General features: G+C 41.8%; 1 protein-coding gene across 5 annotated transcripts in view; it reads left to right on the forward strand.

The window, feature by feature from the left end:
* MAP2K4 (mitogen-activated protein kinase kinase 4) overlaps positions 1–23,907 on the forward strand; it is a 160,220-nt gene that overhangs the window by 69,186 nt on the left and 67,127 nt on the right. For 3 of the 5 annotated variants that reach the window (XM_075014398.1, XM_075014399.1, XM_075014402.1), the window contains 2 exons: positions 3,463–3,558; positions 15,152–15,326. In XM_075014398.1, the coding sequence (XP_074870499.1) occupies positions 3,463–3,558; positions 15,152–15,326 (271 nt within the window). The remainder of the gene's footprint in view (positions 1–3,462; positions 3,559–15,151; positions 15,327–23,907) is intronic. The other 2 variants (XM_075014400.1, XM_075014401.1) reach the window with 1 other exon arrangement.

A 23,907-nucleotide genomic window follows, 5' to 3' on the forward strand; every position in this document is an offset into this window, starting at 1 on the left:
TCAGGAACTTTTCCGATGTTTTGTAATTTCTTCAGGAAGTCAGTGGTATCTTGGAGATAGCTGGGAGTGTGGGTGTCATAGGGTTTGAGGAGGGAGTCCTCGTAACTGGATAGTCCGGCGGTAAGGGGGCCAATACCTGAAATGATAGGGCATCCGGGTTTCCAGGTTTGTGGATTTTGGGAAGTAAATAGAATAATCCAGGCTAGGGCTCAGATGGTGTGTCTGAGTGAATAAGGTGCTGAGTAGCAGCAGGGAGTTCCTTAAGTAGTTGTTGTAATTTCTTTTGGAATTCCAAAGTGGGATCAGCGGAGAGAGGTCCGTAAAATTTGGTGTTGGAGAGTTGTCTGGCTGCCTCCAGTTCATAGTCTGACTTATTCATGATGACAAGATCACCCCCTCTGTTAGCTGGTTTGATTATAATGTCTGGGTTATTTTTGAGATTCTGGACAGCATAACATTCAGCATAGTTGACGCTGTGTCTCATTTGGTATTGTTTGTCGATAATGTCAGTCTGAGCGCGGTTGTAAGCATTGTACGCAAGATGGTTTGATACCCAGGGTTCCAGAGAAGGCTAGTGAATCTGGAAAAAGAGTAAATCATGAGGTGGCAAAATTTGCAGATACTATTCTTGAGATAGTTAAATCCAGAGCAGAATGTAAAATAAGGTGACTAGGCAATAATGGCAAATGAAATTTAGTGTCGATAAATGCGAAGTAACGGACATTGGAAAACGATAATTCCAACTACACATATAAATTGGTGGGGTCTAAATTAGCTGTTACCACGCAAAGAGATTTTGGAATCACTGTAGATAGTTTTCTGCAAACATCCATTGAATGTGTAGTGGCAGTGAAAAAAGTTAAGAATGTTGGTAATCCTTAGGAAAAGGATAAGTAATGAGGCAGAAAATACCATATTGTCTCTATATAAAGCAAAGGTATGCCCATGCTGTTCTAAGAATTAAAGTTTGTCATTGACAGTCTGATATTCTGGTCCTGATGAATTTAATCAAAACAGAAAGCAAGTACTTCATTCTTTAAACATTCAAATAATCTCATTGTCATTTGAGCAGCAGTTTGTAGTTTGGTTTTGTTTTGTTTTGTTACTCAAAGCTGTTTTGAATCCTTTGGTCCACAGATTCAAAACTGACAGGTTGTTTCCTCTGAAGTCCTATCTTTGTCTTGTGCCAGGCATCATGAAATGGACAACAGAAAAACAAAAATTTACACACTCTAAGAACCATGTCCCACTCCTCCAGGCCACTTTTGCTAGTTTTTTTTTTTCTCTTTATGTTATGTTTGCTCTTTGTTGTGTGAGAGGTTGAAATAAACTGAGCTGGATGGAAAAGATGCACCAGAAAAATCTGCAGTGGTATCAGAAAAAAAGGTCCCATGCAGAAGAGCTGTTCTGCCATAGTAACACAACAAGCTCTTTATTGAGCTTTTTTGTAGTTGGATGGATTTATTTTTTGGCCAGCATAATTAAATTATTTAGCCAGGCCACACAGTGGGGAAATAGATTTCAGAATGGAACTAAAATTAATTAGGTTCTTTATGTAATGTGATTAGGTGACTATAGGTGACTCTGTGAATCTCAAAGAGGTGAAACTATGCTTCATCATCAAGGCTTTGCATGTTGGGAATCCTCAGAGTCAGATGTCCCAGTCCGCTCTCCAATAGATATCATGCAGTACTGGGAAGATCTTTCCTTGAGTTAGGCCTGATGCCCTCCTTTGTGGAACCACTACATTATTTGGAGTAGAGCTGGACAGACCATTTCTCCTTCATACTTAGCTTTGGCTGGCAAGTAGTCACAATGCCTGAGAGATGAATAGTGTTCCCCAAAAATAGTTTCTCATTGCCAGGATAGGACAGCTTCGTTTGGGGTGACAGCTGACTTCCAGGGGGACGTGGGATGCAGTGTAATCCAGTGGACGTATGCATTGCCTTTCATGTTCCAAACAGGTATCTCTCTCAGGAATGATGCTTTCTCCCTTTTCATTTTAGTAATAGTCCTCATAGATTAAAAAAGGGAACATGATATTCTGGCAGCTGTTGGCCTTGCTCCAGGAGATCCTCCCATTGCTGCTTAGCTGACGTACTTTGTAGATCTGAAATAAAGCAGACACAGTCATTTTAGATGGACCCACATTTAAAGAATGTCACAATAGTACTGGACTACAGAGCATTAATACATTTGATTGTCAGTCACCTCCACAATTCCATGACTTATTTGAGGGCTACCTTCAAAATACATGTTATGTTTGGTGCTGTACTAGGATCTTCCGGTTGGTATTGCTATGGCCTCTCTTGCAATCACTGTATTAGTTTTAATTAGTACAGTCTTCTGGGTAAGCAATCCCTCTTCTCTTTCCTGGCTGGATGCTTCCCTTGCTTCAGACATGTCCTTTTCCATAGCAGATAGCAGTGTGTTACTTTCAGGGTTAGGTTTTCCTCCAAAGTTGCACTGAATTTGACTTAGCCATGAAGTGTCATTACCTTCCATATCCTGTTCAGACAGAGAAACCAGAGCTGTTAAAGTTCCTTTGCTTGAGCACCTTACAGAACTTTTTATGTAAGCATGTAAGAAATGTCACAAGGGGTACATTAGCAAGCAGTCATAACAGACAATCTTAGTTCTAGGGCATTTGCAGATGGTGAGCTGAGCAAAGGAATGTATTTGTTCTGAACATTGTTGGTCATTGCTTTATTTGTATATACAGGTATTTAAGGGATCATTTCTTGTCTGTCCTCCCTATAGTCCTTAGTAAAGTGTACAACCCAGAATCCATCAATTCTGAAAGTGTGTATCCTAGTCATGGGAAAGGGAAATTTCTTACCTGGAATGCTTGTGAGAAGCTCTAATCCAAAGCCTGATCTCAGTGTACAGGAGTAGTTAGCTTTGGGCTCTTCTATTAGCTGCAAAGATCTGGAAATAAAAGTTTTGGGTATAGAGTGCCCAAGCCATAAAATAGTATTCAAAAGTAGATAGGCTGATTCACTTTGACTGACAAACCTAAAGGGGACCATCACTCTTAAGGTATACGCATTTTTAGGGTAAAAAATACTCCTTTATCAGAGTCAAGAGGAACTATGTGATCGTGATCAATGTGGTGAATCTGTGTCGTCTGAATGATATCAATATTGAGGTATTTTGTTAGTAAATTGATTCCAATTGGAGTTTTTAAAATTTCAACTGAAAATAATATTTCTATTGTATTAAAAAAAAAAAGTACAATATAATGAATTAATAGTAACAGTGCAGCTCAAAGATCTTCAAATGCAAGAACTAGTGCGTTGCTGTGTTAGGTTTAATGGGAAAGAAAAATATAATGTGCATTAATTTCTGATGCTAGCTATGGCAAAGGCAGTATGTTTAGATGAGTTTGTTATACGTTATTGTGTCATGTGATAACAGCATCATGTTTTCCTGTCATTTTCACAACTCTTTTCCTGGCTGAAGTGATACACAAGCAACACTGGGTAGTAATCACATTGTCCCGTTCACTTTCAAAAGGAGAGAAGCGGACCTCATCCAGAAACTTTCCAGCAGGCTACAGTAAGATTAACTGTCTGTTAGCCATTGTCAAATATTTTCCATGTCAGCAAAAATGACATCTATAAAGTAATGAAATTTGTCTCAGCAATACTGTGCCATTCCATGAGTTATTTCTATATAATGATATGATCACATTTCAGTATGATTTTTAAATATATATATATTATTTCTTCTTATTCTTATTCTGACTCTGAATGATGTGTTATATCTCTCATTTCTGTTCTCTTTCTGATAGTTGGCAGTGGCTCAGGAGGAAGAGTTGTTAAAGTAGCTAGCTGAAAGATTTTTCATATTAACCTACAGTGCTTTAATCCAACACTAGTTTGGGGTTGGCCATCCTTGGTAGACTGGACAAGGCTGGCTGCATGTTTCACTCCAAACAAAAATTGGTTTGGTGTTCTGGGGCTCCATATGTAGGGCTAGATTCTAGTGTGAGTTAACACCAGTGACTTGGGAGGGCTCAGGTGTCTTGAAGATACTTGGAATCTGAGTTACACAAGTGTAAACTGAGGACAGAATCTAGCTAGTTAACTAAATACACTCAAAAGTTTAATATTGGTGCTTCTGAAGGCCCAATCCAACTCACACTTCAATCAGTGGGAGTTTTCTGTGAATTTAAATGGACATTGAATTCAGCTGCAAGATCTGTGATACATTCTGTACAGTGTTCCATGCACTGCTGAGATCTTTGCTTTGAATAATGTTGGTGGAATACGAAGAGCCAGAATAGGCTTCAGTTGAGCTTCTGCTATTTCTTCATGATGAAAATGAGGGACCTAGCCTTTGTTTTTTAATTTGTTTTAGTTGGTGAGGGATGCTGAATGGAATTAATTCCTTCTTTTAAGGCTTTTGCTGAATCTCTTAATCAGTGATTGGAGCGGTCCTGTGAATCTGTGGTTATCTACTTTATATCCACAGGTATCTCTATCTGCAGATATCAGTGAGAATATCCATGGCTCATTTTTGTGGATATGGACACAAATTTTGTATCCACGTAAGGCTATAGTAGTGGGTTGTAGACATAGAACAGTAGGCTAAGTAGCAGAAAGACTTATAAATGAACAAGTAGGAGCAAAACCATTGTATTCTGTGTCCTCTCCTGAGGCAGAAATCCCTGTTAATCTGTTGGCTTGTTCAGTGTAAGGAAGATATTGTTTTTAGGACTCTGATGAAAACTCACTGGGGAGCTGACATTTTTGGGACACTTGAAATAATTCTGCAGCTCTGCTATTGGAGGTTTTCTCCACCCATACATTACAAAACATGGCTACCATTTAAGTAATGTGTGTTGGCCTCCCTGGTTATAGATTGCTCAGTAAAGAAAGCTACATTTAAACAGCCTACAGAAATGCGCAGCAGATTCAGTGCATATTGATCAGCCAGAATCATAAACCTGCTTTTACATATGAAGTGTGAACAATCCAAACTGCCTTATTAGAAGCTGAATCTTAGGGTGAAAGATTTTTTTTGTGAGTTTGAGGGTTTACTCTTGGTCACCAATTTGGCTTGTCAGCACAGTGTCCAGAAACTGGCTTCTGAAATATCATCGTGAATAGCATCTTTTTACTAGGCATGGGGAGAAGTAAAACGTGTATTATGTCCACTAACCTCTGACCAGTTCGTGACTTCCTTCAGAACAATTTGTGAAGCATAATATGTCTGTGAGGCTCTTTAGAGCAGCAGAGTTAGCTGGAACTACAAGGGTCATCTAGTCAGTGGTTCCCAAACCTAATTTGATCATGCCTCCTTTCTTTGTGCCTGTCATAGTTTACATGCCCACACCACCAGGTACCCAGTCAGCAGCTGTCGCACTTCAGTCACCCAGCTCTGAAGTCAGAGTGATGCATGGCAGCTGCCAGCCAGGTGCTCAGCTCTAATGGCAGTATCATGGGCAGCAGCAGCAGTGAAGAAGTAAGGGTGGCATGATATGCTATTGCCATCTTAACATTGTTATTTATGCTGGTGGCAGTGCTGCTGTCAGAGCTGTGTGGCTGGAGATCAGTGACCGCTGGTTAGACATGGAGCTCTGAGGGCAGTGCCTCCTCCAGCCTCAGTGCAGAACTTGGGATTGCAATACCATGCCACTCTTATTTCTGTGCTGCTGGAGGTGGCACTGCCTTCAGTGCTGGGCATCCCGCCAACAGGTGCCATTCTTTGGCCCTCCAGCTCTGAATATGCACATTAAGGTATTTTTGCCCCCATAAAACTTCTCATGCTCCTCCAGAATCCATCCTCCCTGCCCCCAGTTTGAGAACCGCTGATCTAGTCAAGCCCCTCCTCCTCCCCTGCCCCACCAAGATATAGGATTTGTTATATTTAAACTATATAAGACAAATGGCTTTCCAGCCTCCTTTTGAAAATGTCAACAAAGGAGCTTCCATGACCTCCCTAGACATCTGGTTCTATCGTCTTGCTGTTCTTGGAATTAGGAAATTTCTCCTCAGATTTAATCTAAACCTGCTGTGCCGTAGCTTGAATGCATTGCCTCTTGCCCTGCTCTCTGTGGCAAGAGAGAACAACTTTTCTCCTTTTTTATGGAAGCTTTTCAAGTATTTGAAAACCACTATCATCTCCCCTGCTTAATCTCCTCTTTCTTTCCATTTACCTAGTTCCTTCAGCTTTTGCTTGCTAAGGCAACCTAAAATGCATTTGCTTTATTTTTAGTGTCACATTGCTGACTCATATGAAGGTTGTGATTCACAACAATCTGAATCCTTCTCAGCAGTGCTGCTGCTGAGCTTGTTATCCTCTATTGTCTATTTTTGAGGATAGCCCCTTGCATTTGTCTTTGTTAAATTTCATTTCCTTGTCTGTAGTCCAGTTCTTCAATTTATCAAGATTCCTTTGAATATTAGCTCTATCCTCCAATGTGTTTGGAAACCTCCCCACCCCCTGTGTTATCTGCAGATTTGATCAAGAAGCTCTCTCTTCTTGTACCCAGGTTATTAATAAATATATTAAGACCTCCAAACCCAGAACATATACCTGTGGACCCTACTTCAGACTTCCCTTCAATATGACATCATTCCATTAATTGTTACTCGTTGTTTGCAATTGTTTATTCAATGATGTGTCCATTTAATTGTAATTCTGTGAAGCCTGCATTTCTCCAGTTTATTTTTCAGATTGTCACATGGGATTATGTCCAAAGCTTTGTGGAGCTCCAGGTATATTATGTTCACCCAGGCCAGGTGGGGGGATGTCTAAAAAGAGGCAATTGCCCCAGGGTCTGGCAATTCAGAAGGATTTGGGGCTCTTCAGATCAATACCAAAGCCCCACACAGCATGCTCCTGACAGAGCTCAGGGAAGATAGACCAAGTGCACCCCTTTTGCTGGAGGCCCCACCTTTCTGGGGGTGCTGAGCTGCCTCCCTTTCCCTGTCTCTTCCCCTAACCTTGCTCAGGGGCCCAGCAAGCTTTTAAGTCCCACTGTGTCCACTGCTTTTCCCTGATTCACCAAACCAGTCACCCTGTCAAACAAGAAAATTCATGCTGGCTGCTAGTGATTACCCCTTCATCTCCCGGGTATTTATTCACAAGTTGAATATCTTATACATTGCTATAATAGCCTCCCAGTTAATGAGGTCAGGCCGACTGGTCTGTAGTTCCCAGGTTCTTCCATTTTCCCTCTTTTAAAGATGGGCGCTATGTTCGTTCTGATCCAGTCTTCCGGGACCTCTCATCATCCAAGAGTTTGCAGACATTATAACCCAGTGGTTCACAAACTTTTCGGCATCACACCCTCCTCTTGATTTTTTCATGCCCCCCCACCTCTTCTTTACCATCCTTCAACCCCCCTTTTAACAAAAGCTTCAATTTGTAATTTAAAATAAACACAAAAACTTGATATAAAGTGTTATTTACAATTAAAAATGAGCACAAATAGTTCTTCTTGGCCCTTGTGGGTGCCTGGCCCAGCCCCAGCTGGCCAGCTGCCTGACCCCCATGTTAGCCACAGGAGCTGCCTGTGCCAGCCACCCGCCTGCCTGAGACTTGCACTGATAGAGGTACCCACTTGAGCTGCCTGAGCCCATTGCTGCCTGGGCCAGCTATCCGCCTACCCGCCAGCCACCCAAGCCCCTCACTGCCAGGACCAGCTGCCCACCCACAAGCTGCCCACCCCATTCATGGGCCAGCTGCCCAAGCCACCTGCCCAAGCCCCACACTGCCAGGGCCAGCCGCCGACCCTCCCACCAGCCCGAGCCCCATGACGCTGGGTTCAGCTGCCTGCCTGCCAGCCCAAGCTGCCCGAGCCCCATGTTGCTTGGGCCAGCCACCCACCCTTCTGCCTGAGCCACCTGAGCCCTGTGCTGCTAGGGACAGCTGCCTGCCTGACAGCCCCAGCTGCCTCAGCCCCGCAATTCTGGGGCCAGCTGCTAGCCTGAGCCCTACATTGCTGGGGCCAGCCGCTAGCCTGAGCCCTACATTGCTGGGGCCAGCCACCTGCCTTCCAGCCTGAGCCACCTGAGTGAGCCCTGCGATGCCGGGGCCAGCTGCCCGGGCCAGCTGCCTGAGTCCTGCAAGCCAGCCAGCCAAGCCCCGCAAGCCACCCGTCCGAGCCCCTTCCCTCCCACAAAGCTGGGCACCACCAGCCCTTCACTCTTACCCCATCCCCCTCACCCAAGCCAGGCACCCTCATCTGACCTCATCCTCTTCCTCTTCCCCAACCCACACTCACTCACCTTTGCAAGTGGGTCTTTACCGGCTTCCTGCTTTTTATAGCAGCTGGGCCAGGTCATCCACATAAAATGGCAGGGGCTGAGAGCCACAGGCAAAGGCTGGCTCTTTGGGTGGGGTGAATGATGGGGCGGTTGGGTTGCCTTGCACCTCCCCTGGAATTTCTTCACCCCCTCACCCAGGGTAGCATTCCCTTCAGTTTGGGAAACCATGTGATAGCTAGTGGCTCCAAGATTTTTTCAGTTAGTACCTTCAGCACCATGGGATGAATCATTAAGCCATGCTCTCTTGAAGTAATTCAAATTAGTCATAATATCTCTGGCATGTTCTTTACTTATCCTGAGCTGCGCCTTTCCCTTTATTGTTTATGGGAACTTCACTAGTTGTCTCTTTTTTTGTGAGAAGGCAGAAGCAAAGGAGACGTTGAGCAGCTCTGCCTTCCTTCCGGGTCACTTTCTCCATGGGGCAACAAACCCACACTGGCCTTAATCTTTCTTTTATGTCTGACATCTTTATGGAATTTCTTTTGTCGTCTCTTATGTTCCCACCACAATATTTCATCCCTTCCATCTTACGTTTATTTGTGCTGTTACCAACAATAGCGGACAGGAGCTTGCTGAAGATTCACTTAGTTGTGTATGCCACCTTGCTTTGTTATGTAGGGCCTTAGTGCTGTCATGTGACATTCAGGTTTGCCTGAAATTACCCCGTCTTTGTACTTGCCTGTTATAGGGCTGCTCACCTACACCACACAAATGTTAAGATACTATGTTAAGATACTAATGGTAAATCTTAATTACGGCTATACAACTTATGCATTTCCAAACATGTGCAATGTCTTTAAGGAAATCAAGCACTTAAAATATTAATCATGGTTCATCACGTGATTAAAAAATTAGACATGATTAATTGTGCTGTAAATAATACGATACCATTTTAAATATTTTCAGATGTTTTCCAAGTTTTGAAATATATTGATTTCAGTTACAACACAGAAGAGAAAGAGTACAGTGCTAACTTTATATTTGTTTCTGATTACAAGTATTTGCACAGTAAAAACAAAAACAAGAGTATTTCATTTAATCTAATATAAGTACTTTAGTGCAGTCTCTTTATCATGAACATTGAACTTACAAATGAAAAATTATGAACAAAAACTGCACTCAAAAGTAACAGTGTGAAACTTTAGAGCTTTCAAGTCTGCCCTATCCTACCTTTTATTCAGACAGTTGCTGAGAAAAGTGTGTTTGTATTTGTGGGAGAAGATACTGTCTACTTCTTGTTTGCAGTGTCGCTTCAAATGAAAACAGGTGTTCATCATCTAAATCAGGGTCCACCAGCAGAAGGTTGATTTTCTTTTTTGGTGGTTTGAGTTCCATAGTTTCCGCATCAGACCATTGCATACACCACACCTCATCCCTCTCAGACTTAGGAAGAAGGCATTTCAGATTCTTAAACCTTGGGTAGGGGACTGTAGCAATCTTTAAAAATCTCACATTAACACTTTTTTTGTGTTTTGTCAAATCTATAGCGACAGTGTTCTTAAACGAATAATGTGTGCTCAGTCATCATCTCAGACTTCCCTACCACGAAATAGATGGGACAATTCAGGTAAAACACTGAGCAGGAGAAACACAATTATCTCCTCAAGGAATTCAGCCACAAATTTAATTAACACTTGTGTCATCAGCATGGAATCATGTCCTCTGGTATGGTGGGAATATGAAGGGGCATACAAATGGTTAACATAGCTACAAAGGTTTCATGCAGATGCCTGTTCTCACTTTCAGCTGACACTGTAAATAAGAAGTGCACAGCAGTATTTCCCCAAAATGTTAACAAACTTGTTTATCTTAGGCCACGTCTACATGGGCAGTCTCTGTTGACAGTGAAACCTTGGCAGTACCTCTGTCGACAGGTAGCATTTACACTCAACTGCGGATTGAAAGAGCAAGGCTCTCTGTTGACAGACCAGCCAGACTGCCCTGCCCTCTCTTGACAGAATGGCTGACTGGAAGCTCTGCAAACGGCTGCCCGGGGAGCTGGAAGCCCTCTCTGTCGACAGAAGCATCTGCAGGGGCACTTTGTCAACAGAGGCATTATACCTGATCAGGAACAGGGATAACATTGTTGATTGAATAGCTGAGTTTTGTTGACAAAACTCTCAACAGAATACTTTAAGCGTGTAGGCGTTTGGTGAGTTTTGGTAACAAAAGCCCAGTTTTGTCAACAAAAGCTGCCCATGTAGATTCGGCCTTAGTCATTGGTCGAACAAGAAGTAGGACTGAGTGGACTTTTAGGCTCTAAAGTTTTACGCTGTTTTGTTTTTGAGTACAGTTATGTAACAAAAATAATCTACGTTTGTAAATTGCACTTTTACGATAAAGAGATTGCAATATGATGCTTGTGCACAGAGAAATGAAGAATAATATTTTTGTCATTTTACAGTGCAAATATTTGTAATAATACTAGTATAAAGAGAGCACTTTGTCTTGTAACTGAAATCAATATATTTGAAAATGTAGAGAAACATGCAAAATATTAAATACATTCATATACAATATTAATACAATATTAAATACATTTATGTTGGTATTTTGTTATTTTCTATGTGTGATTAAAACTGATGAGTCATGATTTTTTATCACAATTTTTTTGACTTACTCGTGTTAACTGTGATTAATTGAGGGCCCTCATCTTTGTGGTTATTTGTCAGTAGAGTTTTGGAGTCTTGTAGGCTTATTAGACATGGGAAGCTTTCGAGTGTTGGTCGAGATCACCAAGTTTACAGTAGAATACTTCAGGCCTTGAATTTTTGTGACACTCCCCTTGGCCCCCAATGGTGGTGCCTGGCTCCAGCAGTCTTTGTGGCTCATGCCAAGCTAGACCCATGAATGTTTTGCCTTATGTCAAAAGGCAGCTGTTGAGAGGAATAATTGCCTTGGGTGATGTTCCTAATCCCTTGAATATAATTGCTGTGACAAAGTAAAATAACCATTTGTAGTAAGGGCTATATGTTGGCATTTTACAAATGCAACACTCCATATAGCACTAGCTGTCTACTCTGTTGAACCCCCTGGAACTGCCAGGCCTCTAATATTTTTAGATTGATATTCTAGACTGGACTTTTCAAAGACACTAAGTGGAGTTAGGAGCCCAAATTCCAGTTAATTCAATTGAGAACTGAACTACAAAGACCTCTTGGACTACTTTAAAAATCCCATCCATAATTATTTGAGACTGAAATGTTAAGCTATCCCCTTGTGTAGGTATGAAAAGTGATAGTATTAAATAAATAAAATAACCACTCCAAAGTGCATCTTGGGGCATCCTTGGAGTTCATCTTGATTTTGCAAGGGTTGTTTGGAAATGGCTGTATACCCAATTTCCTGGCCTGATACCCCTGATTGCACTGTCAGAAAGTAGAATTGAATGGGGGAAGAGAAAATTGGCATATAAAGTCATTAAGCAAAAGATTGAAATCCCCACATTCAGCAATGAAGCAGAAATCTGGTATTAACTACTTCTGACCTTCATATTGTTCTCTAGAGCTACTCTTTTATTACTTTAATTGCCAATTCACTGTGTTGGCTTTCTAGGGCAGACTTGAACATGTGGTCTCTAAGTGCCTGTTTACGTTATGGGGTTTTTACATTGATATAGCTGATGGGGCAACCCTATCGTAGATGCATTGCACTGGAGTTATGTGGGGTTTGTATTTATCCTGGTTTTATGCCAGCACACTCCCATGTGACACCTGTGCAGTGCATTTAATCAGGGGTATGCATCTGTGTGCAGTTATTCTGGCATAGAGGTCACGCATAAGGCAAGTCCTACATTACCTTTACACTGAATAAATCACTGTAAAAAGTATAACATTTTAATGAGAAAAGGAGTGTTTGAGATCCAGACCATGCTGCTTACCGGAAAATGTCAATATTTACTTCTAAGACCTTACCTACATGAAAACAGTGTGTATAAGATGTGTGCCACTCTGTTAAACATGTCATTTGGCCAAATGACCATTTCATGCTGGCATTTGAGAAGCTGATAATATATCAGGACTGTTAGTGGAGTTTCACTAAAAGTAGAGCAAATTGCTTTGTGTTTATATTTCCATGGTGTGCTCTTGCTTCATACCACTCTCTTGGCACCTGTAGTCCCTTCTGTAGGTAGAGAGGGATTGTTAAGACTTCTTACCCCCACCCCCAATGCTTGTGGGTTCCCCCTGCTGCTGGAGGGACAGTAGCACAATTTGCTTTTGGCTGATGCAGAACAGGATCTTAGTTTTCCAATTTGCAGGAAATTCTGAGAGTTTGAATTCCTTTCTCAATCCACAAAGGAATGAAAACACCCCCCAAAAAATGAAATTTGCCTCCAAACAGAATTCTGGGGAAAACAAAAAAAGGAAGTTGAAGTCAATCAAAGCATTTTTTGTTTTAAAAAATTGAACATTTTTATCTTAGTGACCTTCCCCTGGAAGCAAAATTGTATCATATTTGACATATTTCTCTTTTGATGAATTGGCATGGGAGAGAGTAGTTCAGTGCTTAGAGCATTGGCCGGGTTGTGACTTCAGTCCTTGAGGGGGCCCTTCAAAGGTCTGGGGTAGGTTAGATTAAAAAAAAAAAAGTTGGGGATGGTGAATAGGTCCTGCTGTGAGAGCAGGGGACTGGATTCAATCACCTTGTGAGGCCTCTTCCAGTTTTATGATATGAAGGCATTTTCCAGTGGGAAAACATTCCCTCAGAAAATTTTCCACCCCCACAGCAACAGAGCACCACCTGCAGGGTTTGGTGTCCACACACTGTGTTTCTGCCTTCCATTCCCTTCTGCTATTGCTCTGGCTGAGAAGACATGAGTAGGAGGTACCTTTCAAAGCAGTAATTCTCATCTGTTAGCTTCTTCCAGCAAAAGCAGACCCATTTTCAGATTGCTGTCAAATGAAAATGTGTGAGCAGCAGGGAAGGCTCCAGCTCTCATAATCCACCTCCCAGGGTAAATTATCTTTGTTTGATGTGGGCTGGTGTCAGTCTGAGGTGAGGTTTCTTCTGTTGTTCTGTTCTTCTGTTTTTTTTAATTATTTTCTTGTCTTCTGTTTCCTTTTTTTCACTACTTGCTTTGTGCTAAGCAGTTTCCACATAAAATTTATGCTAATGCAATGTTTATTTTGAGGAGTTAGACACAGAATTCAAGGAATGTCAAGACCATCCTCAGCGTGACCTCCCTTGAATTGTGTTCCAGTGAAGTGCGAAGGAGTATTTCACACAGATGCTGGGAGCGAGTCTTTCAGCCCAGTCAACAGATTTGCGCTGGTGGGCCTTGGGCTGGTGTACTTCAAATAGCTGCGTAGGCTTGGCCTGAAGTTCAGCCTTTGAAGCTAATTTCCATCCCTAGACTTTAGAGCCGAAACACCACCACAAGTCAAAATGTTCACTTTACTGTTTTTTGCATGCTACAGTGAGCCAATTAACGCTAGTCTGTCAACATCATCTGAACAACTTGCTGGTAGAAGCTATGCAAACATACCCAAGGAGTTCAGGAGCGGGCCTGTAGTAGTTTCCATAGTATGTGGCATGTACAGGAGCTGGCTGACAGATATTCTAGTGTACTTAACAGCATGAAAGTATGTTTAAACATACACTGGAGTATGTTTATTCCTTTGGCTGGTTAATTTGAGAATCTTTGAGCATTGGCTCAAAGGTCTATTCCTTCCATTATTACTCATTTGACCAAATCCTGGAATTGTCAGTTGTTTGATCAAATGCCAGAATGATATGTTCAGTGTCCAGGTGACTAGTATAACGGGATCTCCTTGGTTTTTATAAATGCCTTTCTGATTTCATGCCCCCCATAACACTGGAGAGTTATGGTGTGAGCAACCTTTTGATCAATGTGATTAAACTGGGAAGTCCAGTCTCTTGGCATAATTTATGACCTCGGTAGTGCAAATCAGCAGATGAATGCAGGAGAAACAGTGGAGACTTTTGCAATTGTTGTAAGTTGAACACTATTATTTGCTAGGAACAAAGTGTAGAATATCCACACACTTCTCCTGTGAAATCAGTGTTAAAAACAAAACTTGAAAACAGGTAATAGGAAGCACATTAAAACAGCTGTGGAAGTCTGTAGCTTCTGCCATGAACTGTGGGCGTCATCCTGAATTCCTTATACAGACAAATTCCCATTGCAGGCTGTGGGCCTATCTTTGCCTGATGACTCCAGGCTCAGGCACTTTGTTAAGAAACGTTTGGTCTCGCAGCTTCTGGTTTCTTCAGTAATAGTCAATTTGCACAATATTTTATAATAAAAATGGGCTCTTCAGTGCCTTTTTCAACCAGCTGAAGTGATTATATTGTCTTTGAAATAAGTTACAGTTTTCTGTTAAGATCAACAGACTCTTCATAAACCTGCCAATACAAACAGGAGATTTAGTTTAATGTCTGTTCAACATGAGGTGCAAAAGTGAGACAGCAAGTGCAGTACTGCATTGGAGGTGACGCACGTAGCTAATTGTGCAGGGCACTGGAGGTGCTCACAAGAATCCTTGTTCTGCATGCCATACCAAGTCCTGCTACAAGCCTGACGTACTTTTATGCACAATAGAAATTAGCCATGTAAATGAGAGTAATTAGTATGAATCTAATCTAAGAGACATATTAAGCCTTAGGCTGCAGCTAAAACATATAGCTAATTAAAGCTGTGACCAAAATGTATTTCTTTTTTTTTTTAATTTATTTTTTATTTAATATTCTCCTTCAGCCCTGCATCCTCAACCAGAATCCTCCCTGGAATCAAATTGTTGCTTTAGCCTATGTGAACCCCTCTCTTTTAATGTTTAATCGAGTGCTGCTGAAAAGAGAAAGTTAAAACCAATTTAAAATGTGGAAAAATTGCTTCCCAATATTTTTGACAGAGAGAGACTGAGAACACACAGCATTGAATCATCAGGAAAATTGAAGATTTCCCCTGAACAACATTGGGATTTTACTGCAGAGGACTTGAAAGACCTTGGAGAAATTGGACGAGGAGCTTATGGTTCAGTCAACAAAATGGTCCACAAACCAAGTGGGCAAATTATGGCAGTTAAAGTAGGTGATGCCCATAATTGTGTTTGTACTTCAGTTCATTAAGGATGGAACGTGATGGAGAATTAATGTTCATCCGTCTGTCACCCGTCTATTGTTCTGTTTATCTCCAGGGTAAAGGGTACTTGCGCTGGAAAACACAGTATATAATGGGGTTATCTGTCAAGTGAAATGTAAAGGTCGTATACCTTGCTTGTGCACTTTAAAAGAACTAACTCTGTCTCTCAGAAGGCAACTGCTGCAGGGTTGGGGTGGCATGGTCCTGGAGACTGGTAATGGGATATGAGCCCTTCACCTGCTGATCACTGGTTCAAATCCAGCGTAGGTTGATAGTAAGCACAATTTAACTTCCAATGGCAGCTTGGTGTCCTGTGTGAAATGAGTTAGTGACTAAAGACTAGTTCCAAGTGAATGTGTATCCATGCTGCAGAAATTCACAGCCTCACTAAAGAGGGCAGGAAGTGAGTGGGCTGGGCATGTGTTTAAAGAGCATGTTGCTCTCTCACTCTCAACCTACTGTGACAGCATAGAGTGCCACCACTGCTGACCCAGGTCTGGAGATGCAGAAGGTATCTACCTCCCAAGCCTTCCATTTGCTGTGTTATAGTAGCACCAAACTCACAGGTGGTTTGTTTGTTTTTTAAATCTTGTTTTCCAAGTTGTTGTGTAGCATAAAATAATCTTTGTCTTTGCTGTAACACTGCACATAGCTGGGGATTTTTGGTGAGTCACTTGACAGTCCAGATCGGGTGCAGTGGGCATTGGATTTTGTTTCACTCTGGAAGTGATGAATTCTCTCTTCTGTGCTTGTGCTGTGTAACAGTTAATGATATCCGCCTCTTAAATCTAGTTACAGGTACAAAATAGTGACACATGTTCTACTGGCTTCACTGGAAGAGTAGAAGTGAACTCTGAACCCAAACTACTTAGAAGTACGTGTCACGCTCTTTAATGGTCTCGGTCTCTCTCTCTCTCTCTGAACACAGTCTAAGTGGGTCTGGATATATTGATTTCCATTGGGTTCATATACTGGTTGGAGCCAGTTTGGAGGTGTGTTGCAGCCTTCTTCCTAGCAATCATTCCGTATGCAAGAGAGGTGGATAAGACACAGATGCCTGAGATTTGTGGTATGTGCTGCCTCTTGGAACAACAAAAATGCTCTTGTAGTCCCCTGTTGCCTGGGACACCCATCCATCTTCTGGCAGGGGAGTGGTCAGTTACGCCTTTTGGAGTTACTGGCGTGAGCATACAAACTGAAGCCTGGCACCTTTCCCTTACTCAGCGACAGAGCTTGTACAGCTGCAGCACTCCTGGCCTCATCAAGCCCAGTGAGTAGTGGATGGAAGGAGACGCTGGAGGGCATTGTGAGGCACCCCTTACCATTGGGCTCAGCTGGTGGGCTGTGTGCCATGTTTCTCTGCCACCCGTCTTGCTGTGAGACATAAGCTGGTATCCCCTGCCTGGTGAGGCTGAGTTGGGCTGGGCTTGGCTCACTGGCCCGTTTATGTTTCTCAGTGAGTGAATCTTGGTATGCCAAAGGAGAGAATGCTTCCCAGATGCTGGTGGCCACCCCTTGCTGTGGTCCAGGCCTTGGCTGGTGCCTCCTGCTGTCCATCTGGTGCATCACCTCCATTCAGTTTACACAGTGAAGATTGTAGCTCTTCTTTTCTTTGCTTTTTAGTTGGGTTTTAGAGGTTTGAGGGAACCATCTAGATGCATTGGAACAGGATAAAAGCAGGGAGGCAGGGGTCTATTTCAAATGGTCTAAGCGGTCAGAAAGAGATTAAATTAAGCTTGGGGAACTTGGATGGAAAAATGACAAAGATGTATCAATCCAAAACTTATCTCAGGACAATGAGTTGTGACATCGGACTTTTTAGAATTAGCTTTCCACACTAAGTCAAACCTGAGCTAAATGCTGGGGAGGGTGTGGCATGAGGCTTTCTCTGATTTTTGTGGCTGCTGCTCTTTGGGCAGTCTGGGAGGTGGATCTGTCTCTTCAGGTCAGCTAGACCCTCTTGTGACACATGGGTGCTTGGTGCTCCATGATCAGTCACCACTGGCTTATCTCTCCCCTCCCTCCTTACCTAGAGAGAGGCTCCTCTCTCCCTAGCTCACCTTGTAACACCAGCAGCTGACTCAAATCCAACTCCCAGTGTCTTGCCTCTGCTTGAAGGAACAAGTGGGATGGTGTTCTAAGCCTCTCCACTTTCTGTCAGCAGGCAAGAGCCTTTCCTGTTATATTTTGTTTTTTATCACTCTGCTCAATTTCCGCCCATGACAGGAAGAGGATTCGTGAGAACAGCAAACTTGTATTTCAAGAGAAAACATGGCAAGGCAGCTGGGCCAGGTAAGATCAAAGTGCTCTGCACATGCCTAGCTACACAGCAATGTGCCACATCCTCCACTTTACAACAGGGTGGCAGGCAGCAGGAGTTGGCTTCACAGGCTCTCCAAGCCAGGCACCCTCAGCTGCTTGGTGTTTCAAACCACGGGAAAGCATCAACTCCAATAGCAGTGATGGGGCAAAGAGGCCTTTAATCTGCAGAACATGGCGTGGAAGCAGTAAGCCAGAGGCTTATCGCTGTTGTCTTCTGTTCTGACTGGGGTGAAGTAGTTCCCAGGAATGTGTCCATAAATGGAAATTCTCTATGACTTTACGTCTTTAAACTGTGATCTGAGGACATCAGTAGCTCAGCCGGAGGTGAAGAGTCTATTACAGGGCTGAGTAGCTTGTAGCGTGCAGGGGGTCCAACTAGATGGTATTGATGGTCCCTTCTGGTTTAATGTCTATGAGTAGGGTCCTACCAAATTCACAGTGCACTATGGCCAATGTCATGGCCATCAGATTTTAAACTTGTATATTTCACATTTTCAGCTGTTTAAATCTGAAATTTCACAGCACTGTAATGATCAGGTCCTGACCCAAAGGGAGATTGCTGGGGGGGAAGTGGGGAACCTGTTGTAGGGAGGTCATGGGATTGTTACTCTTACTTCTTTGCTGCTTTCAGAGCTGAATTTTAAAGGAAGCAACTGCAGGAGGTTCCAAGGCATAGAAGTGGGTCTAGCATCCCAGTGTGGGACTTCTCACTATTAGTCCTGACCAGTTTGGGAGGGACAATACTTGCTCTCTGAATGCTCTGCAGCCCCTGACTCAACACTCAGCTGCAGGAACCTCAGGCTGCGTGAGTCCCAGTCACAGAAAGCATCCTGCAGTAGAGGGAGGTACCCAGAGGTGGACCTGTTAGGTTTCTCCCTCCCTGCAGCTATGCAGAAGATAGATAACTCACTGCCTAGTCAGATCTAAGAAGCCCCATTTCTGGGGTGCTCCTTGGAACAAAGAGACATTAGATTTCATGGGAAAGGGCTTATTTAATGGGCCATGATGCGTTTTTCATGGCTGTGAAATTGATAGGGCTGTAGCTGTGAATCTGTGAGAGGCTGAAAGAAAGCCAGGAAAAATTCATGCTGCAGGACTCAGGCTGACACATTTACCAGGTATTTTTGCCCACTTGTTCCAGGAAGAGCCATAGCCAATGTTCCCTCTAATGCTTTCCATCCATGTGCAGAATAAATTTCTTTATGTGCACTAAGGAACAGGACTTTTGTGGGACACTAACACTTCCAGATGGAATGGGAATGTGCAAGTTCCAGATCCTGAGTGAAACCTGAGAAATATCTTGTTCTCAGTGCAGGGAGCTTTGTGGATTACTATAAAGAAACAAAATAAATAATTGCAAACTGCTTATTGTTTTTCAAGCTCTTAATAAGGACTGTCTCTTTACTGAGAGGTGCTCACAATAAAGGCATTTGTTGATTAAAACAATCTACCTTGGAGCGAAAGACCGGCTCTGTAGGTCGACTAAGTAGGCACCAACAGTTGGGCACATGAGAATAAGAACTAAATTATTGAGCCTTCCCCTTAAGCAGTTGACAGAAATTAATGGTTCAGTGCACCTGTAGTCTCTGAGGTTCCTACATGTGTCAGTTCAGTATCCTTGAACTTCCTGGAGTGGGGCAACTTTTCTTGTAGTATTCTTAGACTCCCAGACCCACAGTACCTGTGGATCTTGCCCTTGAGGCCCTTTTACCTTCTGAAGAATATTCAGGGACTTTCTTTCCTCTGTTCCAAAAACTGTTCACATATCTGGAGTTCTCAGGGGGTTCAGAGAATGATTTTTATGGGACACTTAAAAGAACAAGAATACTTTTTTGTCTTAGAGTCAGGCATGTATTGAAGCTCCTTCTAGATCCAAATCAAAGCCTTGTAGCACATTACTTCTGCTTCTAGCCCTTTTGTGCAGCAACCTCAGGTTTCCTGATTCCTTGAAGATACATGTGTATGGAGATGCTGTTGGAAGACTAGTAGAATGAAGTTTACTTAGGGTAATCCCTGAAATGTATGGCGGAGTCTTCCCCAGTCTTCCTGTAAACTGGTTTTCCTGACTGCAGTTGCATTCACCAGGAGACTTAGTAGGGTTCATGGAATCCTGGGGCTGGAAGGGACCACAGGAGAACATTGAGTCCAGCCCCCTGCCTAAAGCCAGATCAACCTTAAATAAATCATCCTAGCCAGGACTTTGTCAAGCCGGAACTTGAAAACCTCAAGGGATGGAGATTCCACCACCTTGCTTGGTAACTTATTCCAGTGCTTCACCGCTCGCCTGATGAAACAGTTTTTCCTAATATCCAACCTACACTTCCCCCTCTGTAAGTTGAGACCAGTACCTTCATCTGCCATCCATCACAGCTGAGAACAGCCTCTCTCCATCCTCTTTAGAGGAAAGGGTTGGAAACTGAAATCCTTCCACAGTTCTTTTGCTCATGTGGTGATTCATAGACTACATCTACTCTATCTTGTGCTTACCAGTGGCCAGAGAACTTCCCAAAAATATTTTCTAGCATGTATCTTTAAAAAAAAATCCGGTCTTGATTTAAAAATGGTCAGTAATGGAGAACCTACGATGACACTTGGTTTCTAATAATTATTTACGGGTACTGTCATATTTCTAGTCAGAAACGGTTTTGCTTCATCATCCAGTCTTTAGATCACGTTGTACTTCTTGGTGCTAGATTGAACAGCTCATTATTAAATATTTGTTTGTCATGTAGATATTTATAAACTATAAACCAGGCATCAGATAGACTGAGTCCTTTGAGTCAGTCAGTGTTTTATAATCCTTTCATCAACCTCAGGGCTCTTTTCTGAATCCCAATTTATCATGACCCTTGAATTGTGAACACGAGAACTGGACATATTGTTCTAGCAGAAGTTGCTAAAAGTAGAAATAGATATACAGAGATTAAGTAATCTTTTCCTTTCTACTTGAAATTCCACTCTTTGTGAACTCAGGGACTGCACTAGCCCTTTTGACCACTGCATTTTATCAGCTGATTCTCCACCTGGCTCCCCCAAGTCTTTTTCAGTCTCAGAGTTCCCCAGCCGTGTAAGTATAACCTTCATTTTTTGTTCCTAGATGCAAATATTTACATTTGGTTGTAACAAAATACATAGTTTGCTTGTGTCCGGTTTACCCATTTACCCAAATGTATCTGTATCAGAGTCTTTACGTATGACTCCTCCAGTTTATCTGCAGATTTTATCCATGATAAATTTATGGTTTCTTTCATTTCTTAGAAAATATGAGCTAAGAACCAGTCCCTGTGGTACTCCATTGGAAACACACCCATTTGATGAATATTTTATGTTTGTAGTTACATTTTGAGACTTACTGGTTAGCCATCTTTAAATTCATTTATTGTATACCATGTAAATTTTATATCTTTATACTTTTAAACGAAATGTCATTCAGGTTCAGTTATATTTTACATCAGTATTATTATCTTTATCAACCAAGCTTGTAATCTAATCACAATGATACCAATTTAGCTCAATAGTATATATTTTCCATAAACCCATCAACCAACATTCATTATGTTTACCTTCTTTTATTCTTTATTAATTGAGTCCTATATCAGTAGCTCCGTGATCTTGTCTGGGATCAGACCAACAGTCTACAATTACTTATTTTATCACCTTTTCCCTTTTAAAAAAATTGACACACCATTATATTTCTTTCATTCTTCTGAAACTTCTTTTATATGCCAAGACTTACTGAAAATAAGCATTAACTGTCAGCAGGCTCCTGAGCCAACTCTTTTAAAATTCTTCAATGCAGGTTATCTGAACCTGCTGATTTAAAAATATCTAACTTTAGTAACTGCTCTTTAGCGTTCTCCTGCGATACTAATGGGATGGAAGGTATGCTATGGGATAAAGCTATGTTATTGAACGCTTCTGCCTTTTGTTCATTATTCATGATAATTCTAGTAATACTCCTTTACCATACTTGAGTTTTTTCTAATGTACTTTAAAAATGCCCTCTTATTGTCCTTAACTCTGCTAACTAGAGATTTGTGCTTGTTTCCGTTGTCAGTTTTCTCGTCCCTGTCATCTGATTGATGATAATGATCTACTTCCCTATTATTTCATTTGATGTATATTATTTGTATAGCTGACTTTACTTCCCTTCTAAACCAGGTGAGGGCTTTTTTTTTGTTTTTTTAAAGCAGTCAGAGCCTTCTCCCTCCATTGTGATATTGTGGCTTTTTGTCATTTAGGAAGATATTTTTAAACAATTCCTAAACATCATATTCTTCCTCCCAACTGATCTGACTCATAAATGTTTTCAGCTTTGTGAAACCAGCTTTTTAAATCACCAAGTGTTTGTATATTACTGTGTGAACTTTATTCTGATTGCACATTGTAAACATGATCAAATCATGAGCTCTTGTATGTGAGTTATTCTTAATATTTAGGTCTGTGATCAGTTCCTCTTTATCTGTCAAGATGAGGTCTAATTTACAATTCCTCCATGTTGAATACAGTGGTTTCTGAGGTAGGAAATTGTCAGCTATATTTAGAAGTTCTAAGAATGCTTTAATATTCACAGCATGAGACAGCCAGTATATGTCACTCAGATTTAAGCCCTCATGAGCTCAAAGCTTTTTTCTTACCCATTATAGATAGAGGCATCAGGAATCAGTCATCCTGTTCCCTTGTGGGAAATGGGATCACTAACAGAGACTAAATGGCACCTCATATTGTTTTTTATCTGTTACTACTAAGAACATACATTGCTCCCCAAGCGTCTAAGCATTCTAGATAATTTTCCTCAAAGTTATCAGCAACTCAGAAACAGGTAATGTCATTTTTGATTGAGTGTCACTCCCTTTTCCCACTCAGTACTTCCTAAATAGGATATAAATAATGATTTTAAAATTCCAGTCACAGAAATCTTTCCACCACATTTCAGTAATACCAACTCAATCAAATTTATGCTCATTCTGGTTACCCAGGCTTTAAGCACTGGAGCATAGATAATAGAAGGATGCTTTCTCTTCATGTCTTTTGGTTCCTTGATTAACTTTGTGTTCCACATCTTGATTTTTGTGCTGAGTGATCATATGATCCCATACATTCTGGTGCCTGCACCATAATTTTCTGTCTCCCAACATTGTTTTTCACTTGAAACAATCTGTTTATTTGCCCCCTTTGCCAAGTCCTTCCATGACTAGGAAAGCCCATTGCATGTTTTAGATGAGGTGAGGTCATTCAAATTCTGTATATGGAAAATGATCCTTGAAAAAAATCAAATACAGTTTTAGGATTTTTTTTATTAGATCAGAGAAGGGGTCCATGTTCGCTATTGCAAGAAGGTACATTTAGTATTTAGTTAGACCTACAAATGCTCGCTGCGTGAAGCCCGACCTAATCAGGCACTTCACTACAGAATAGTGCAGTGGCTTCACGCACGGTAATTTTGCCCTCACTTTAGAATAGATGCTTTACATTCTGCTCCTGTTCATAGGGATTGTATTACTGCTGGATACCTGCCACTTGAAGTAGACCACAGAGCACCAGATTTTCTGGCGAGAGAATGGTGCAATGTACTACCTATTTGCAATTCTTCCTTTTCTGAAGAGAGAACATAGTGCTCCGTGCAGCCCACCCAGGATGTCCCCAGATTTATATTCAGTACTGGCTGGTGGGGGGAAAATCTCAATCTTTCCCCTTTAAAAAGTATTCCTACAGAGAAATGGAGAAATCTTAGGATTCCCTCATATTGCAATCATTATGCTTCAGGTCTTCATTTCCATTATTCTGTTTGTATTATAATAAATGAGCCAATAAAACAGCTTGCCTGGAGATGGCTGATCTGTTACATGGATTAATCAGAATTTACAGTTTGCTGTCTTCACTTGCACAGTTGGCTGGGAGTTAGAGAGGACATCAATTTTCTGAGCAGGTCTACCTGCTGGCAGAACAAAGCAAATTAGAGAGAGGTTTAAAACAGAGGAAGGAATCTCTATCCTTGGAACATGAGGAACCTCGAGCCAGTTGTATTGGAACACAGAGAACCAGTGTCCACTTCAGAAAAGGCACACTTATGGCTGAGTAAGTAGAAGTTATCTTTCTGGATCAGTGTGTGTGTCAAGGATTCCATTCCCTCTTTGCCATTGAATCCCTCTGTCAACTGACAGTTCAGAAAGTCCTCCCACCCACAAAAACTTTGTTTGATTG

This window comes from Carettochelys insculpta, chromosome 20 (genome assembly GCF_033958435.1).
Source record: "Carettochelys insculpta isolate YL-2023 chromosome 20, ASM3395843v1, whole genome shotgun sequence".
NCBI lineage: Eukaryota > Metazoa > Chordata > Testudines > Carettochelyidae > Carettochelys > Carettochelys insculpta.